The sequence below is a fragment of the Cyprinus carpio genome, chromosome A24 (assembly GCF_018340385.1).
Source record: "Cyprinus carpio isolate SPL01 chromosome A24, ASM1834038v1, whole genome shotgun sequence".
Classification (NCBI taxonomy): Eukaryota; Metazoa; Chordata; class Actinopteri; order Cypriniformes; family Cyprinidae; genus Cyprinus; species Cyprinus carpio.
In genome coordinates, this window is record NC_056595.1 from 1,084,246 (window position 1) to 1,089,245 (window position 5,000).

General features: G+C 43.8%; 1 protein-coding gene across 1 annotated transcript in view; it reads left to right on the plus strand.

Annotated features, from left to right (window-relative positions):
• The window catches only part of LOC109112984 (dnaJ homolog subfamily C member 13-like), a 46,929-nt gene that overhangs the window by 5,152 nt on the left and 36,777 nt on the right, over positions 1–5,000 (plus strand). Inside the window, 1 exon segment of the mRNA XM_042714000.1 lies at positions 3,408–3,488. Within this exon segment, the coding sequence (XP_042569934.1) occupies positions 3,421–3,488 (68 nt within the window). The 5' untranslated portion in view covers positions 3,408–3,420.

The window sequence follows — 5,000 nt, forward strand, 5'->3', positions numbered from 1 at the left end:
TTCCCCCCCTTTGCAACCCTGTTTATAATCAAACCTTTAACTGTGAAGGCCCTATTCATTTCTCTATATTGTTCATTGATTTACATTTATTTGAAAAACTCAAAGGCTTTTACTTTGAACCTGATTAATGTTTAATTTATTTTTTAACACTGTTAATGTTTAATTTTTTAACACTTATACTTTAGTCATTTTATAAAGTGCGTTCAGTCTAGATCAGGGATTGTATATTTAACTCAATGGAGTCATGAAGAGTTTGGTTTTATTATATTTTGAAAACAGAGCGCATTTACATGAGGACGAGCAGTTGTTTCATTGTCGTCATATATTATTCTTCTCCATTCGATTTTATTAATAAGCAAATTGCACCCTTAGCTCAGATGTTTCCAGTGTGCAGTGTAAAATCTTCAAACCTGGCTAGCCAGTGTAACAGTATTAAACCCAAGGTTAAATATGACCGTGTGTTAACAGTGTCAGAGAGCCGGAGTCCATCTGTGATGAATGATTAGCTCTCATCCGCGGTGAGTCAGGCGCTTCTGAGCTGCTGTAATGGAGGTGCTGTGGAAGGAAGGAAGGAAGGATGGAGTCAGTGTTCTTCTGCTGACAGAGACATTCAGCATGGCTCTTTACTCTCTGCTCGCCCAACAGTCATTGTCTTGTGTGTTTGTCCCGTACCTGAGTGATACTGGTGCTCTCCTCTTTGTTTTCCCCGTCCCTCTTGTACTTTTTACCCATTTTTTGGGAGGCTGAAAAATTAAATGTACTTTCCTCTGAATGCAGTATAAATGTTGTCTTTATTATATTTAATTTTGAGTGGAACAATTCAGACCTTGCTTTTATGGCTGGCACGAAGTAATTTCCATTATCTAAACTCTTAAAGGGGTCCTAGTATGCTCTTTTACAAAGTCTTGATTTTGTTTTGGGTGTGTACTAGATAGGGCTGGGCGATATATCGTAATCACGGAACCAGATTTACTGACTAGATGCGCATGATCATATCGTTAGATATATCGCCCAGCCCTAGTACTAGAACAGGATCTCATACTAAGTTGTTCAAAAACACAATATTTTTTTTTCACATTTTACATTATTACAACAGCTTTCTCCCCAGTCTGGTATGAACGGCTTGAATAGTTCCTGTATCAAATGAAGGCTCACTTTCTGAAATGATTGGTTAGCTGGGCCAGTGTGTGTGCTGTGATTGGTTAGCTGGACCAGTGTGTGTGCTGTGATTGGTTAGCTGGACCAGTGTGTGTGCTGTGATTGGTTAGCTGGGCCAGTGTGTGCTGTGATTGGTTAGCTGGCCCAGTGTGTGTGCTGTGTTTGGTTAGCTGGGCCAGTGGGTGTGCTGTGATTGGTTAGCTGGGCCAGTGTGTGTGCTGTGATTGGTTAGCTGGGCCAGTGTGTGTGCTGTGATTGGTTAGCTGGGCCAGTGTGTGTGCTGTGATTGGTTAGCTGGGCCAGTGTGTGTGCTGTGATTGGTTAGCTGGCCCAGTGTGTGTGCTGTGTTTGGTTAGCTGGGGCAGTGTGTGCTGTGATTGGTTAGCTGGACCAGTGTGTGTGCTGTGATTGATTAGCTGGACCAGTGTGTGTGCTGTGTTTGATTAGCTGGACCAGTGTGTGTGCTGTGATTGGTTAGCTGGACCAGTGTGTGTGCTGTGATTGATTAGCTGGACCAGTGTGTGTGCTGTGATTGGTTAGCTGGACCAGTGTGTGTGCTGTGATTGATTAGCTGGACCAGTGTGTGTGCTGTGATTGGTTAGCTGGCCCAGTGCGTGTGCTGTGATTGGTTAGCTGGACCAGTGTGTGTGCTGTGATTGGTTAGCTGGGCCAGTGTGTGTGCTGTGTTTGATTAGCTGGGCCAGTGTGTGCTGTGATTGGTTAGCTGGGCCAGTGTGTGCTTTGATTGGTTAGCTGGGCCACTGTGTGTTGCATTTGGTCTCTGTGAGTGTTTGTGTTATTGGTTAGCTGGGCCAGTGTGTGCTGTGTTTGGTTAGCTGGGCCAGTGTGTGCTGTGATTGGTTAGCTGGGCCAGTGTGTGTTGCGATTGGTTAGCTGGGCCAGGGTGTGCTGTGATTGGTTAGCTGGCCCAAGGTGTGCTGTGATTGGTTAGCTGGGCCAGAGTGTGCTGTGATTGGTTAGCTGGGCCAGTGTGTGTGCTGTGATTGGTTAGCTGGGCCAGTGTGTGTGATGTGATTGGTTAGCTGGCCCACCAATGTCATGCCCCTTATCATAGCCGCCTGCTGCATTCTTCAGTGTAAATATTGCGTCAGAATCAAATCAATTGGAGCGTGATTTAAACCTGGATGATTGTAACCACTCTACGTTCGTCTGCTTAGGAAAGCTAGTGTGTCTCTAACAGTGATAACACTCATTGCCTTCTCTAGTGCAGCTCAACCAGGTCTCGTCCCATTCGTCAGTATTTGTGACATCACAAATCCCAGAAAATATGCACTGTAGTCCAAACGAGTTGTTCGTTGTACTTTTTGAAGTGGACTTAGAGCTTTGTAACTTTGCAGATCTTTTTTATGCTCAAACAGCAACATTACAGACTAACTAAAGTTGATTTTACATCTTTGAGTATTACCCATAATGCTTCACTCCAGTGGCTCCGGTCTCTGGATCTCTGGCCTGGCTCAAAAGCAAACATGCGAGTGAGGTGTGGAATCTGGGCGTCCCGTGTCAAGTGTGCATGCTGATATTTTAGGAAGTGTTGGGTGTTTGCGGTGTGGCAGGATCATCCAGGGCTCAGCAGTGACAGCCTAATAAACCTGCCGCTGTCTGTGTCTTTAATGTTAATCAAATAACATAAGAAAAGGAGAATATCGTTCACTCAAATGTCCGTTCTTACTGTGTGACTGACTGTTTACTTCAGTAACTGTATTGCTGTAACTGTATAAGGACATTTTACTAACATTAGCCTAGTATTAGATTTTGCTGTGGTATCAAGACTGGTAACCGTGGAATTCCAGATGTAGATGAGTTTGTTTCTTCATCAGGTTTGTAGAAATGTAGCACTGTGTAGCAATGTAGTCTCATCAATGGATGCTCTGCAGTGAATGGGTGCCGTCAGAATGAGAGTCCAAACAGCTGATAAAAACATCACAATAATCCACAAGTAATCCACAGCACTCCAGTCCATCAGTGAACATCTGGAGAAGACAAAAGATGAAACACATCCAGCATTTTAACTTCAACCTGTTGCTTCCAGCTGTTTGGACTCTCATTCTGACGGCACCCATTTACTGCAGAGGATCCATTGGTGGATTGGTGGACTCATACTATAAGAAACTGGTCAGTGTATTTCCATATTTCCCCATGACCGCTCCTGTGATCATCTTTGAGCAGGAGGGGAATCAGGTTTATGTGGTCTTTGAGTTCCATACTGTGACCCTCTTCTCTTTTCACAGGCCCTGCCTGAAGATGAACGTCCTCAAAGACAACAAAGACCTGGCCTGTTTCTACACAACCAAACACTCCTGGAGGGGGAAGTAAGTGCCTCATTCCTCTCCGTTACTATGAGACACTTCATTCAGACAACCTCGTGTTCCAGATCTCAGGCTTGAGTGAGATTTACTGCCGTCAGGATCATTCATTGACTGACAGCTTTTTTCTCATTTTGCATCATTTTGCTGCTTTTAAATCCACTCACTGATCAATCCTGTTCCCTCAAAGCACACTCCAAACCTGTATAACTTACTTTCTTCTGTGGAACATGAAGGTAGTTATTTAGAAGAATGCTCCCAGTGCTCTTTTACATACAAATATGGCACGTCAACATGTTACACACAGTTTGAAGTCATATCTAATGCTATAGGATCTTGCATGCCTTGTAATTGATCACAGTGTGCAATGTCAATGAAGAAAAATGACAATTTTGGTTTGTTCCTCAAGAAGCTATCGCTCTACTTTTTTTGAAGTAAGAGTGCGAGTCCTTTGGTTCAGTTGTTAAGGTGCTTTTTAAGCTCAATGGCACCCATTCACTTTCATTGTAATATTTTGCCTCTTGTCTCCCTTTTGTTCAGAGCAGAATATTATTTTGACAGGGTGAATGGTTGCAGTTTCCAGACATGGTTATCCTAATGAAGTTAGTATTGGGGAGTGAGAATCCGTCATCGTGTCTCTGTCCCTGTCAGTGCTGAAGCAGGTGCAGACGAGCCCTTCTGCACATTAAAAACAGAAGCAGATTAGTGTCTGCTCTCCATCAAGGCCACTGAGATCATCATTTCCTCTGAGAAATACCCACGGTTAGGATGAATGCTTGGAAAAAGTCAAAGACACAGAACAGGAAAAGTGTAGCCCAAGAACATGCCAAACTTTAAAAACATTCCATAGGTGTAATTTTTTTATACTGTTCTATCACCCGAAAACTTTCTGCATTTTTACAATTAAAAAAAACTTTGTTTACTTTATTTTTAAACCAGTTTTACAAATGAGGACATCCCCAATGGGAGGTTTAACTCACTTTTGGGTACAAATTTGTCCCTAAAATATGGTTAAGTAGGTACACACTCTCTCACACACACACACACACACACACACACACACACACTCTCTCTCTCTCTCTCTCTCTCTCTCTCTCCTCTCTCTCTCTCTCTCTCTCTCACCACACACACACACACACTCGCTCTCTCCTCTCTCTCTTCTCTCTCTCTCTCTCTCTGACTCTCTCTCTCTCTCTCCTCTCTCTCTCATCTCGCTCTATCTCTCTCTCTCTCTCTCTCTCTCACACACACACACACACACACCACACTCTCATTCTCTTCTCTCTCTCTCTTTCTCTGCTCATCTCCTCAACTCTCTCTCTCTCTACGCTCTCTCTAGACTCTCTCTCTCTCTAGACGAATCTTCTCTCCTCTCTATCCTCCTTCACTTCCACACACACACCACACCCACACACACTCTCTCTCTCTCTCTCTCTTGTCTCTCTCTCTCTCTCTCTCTCTCTCTCTCTCTCTCTCTCTCTCTCTCTCTCTCTCTCTCTCACACACACACACACACAG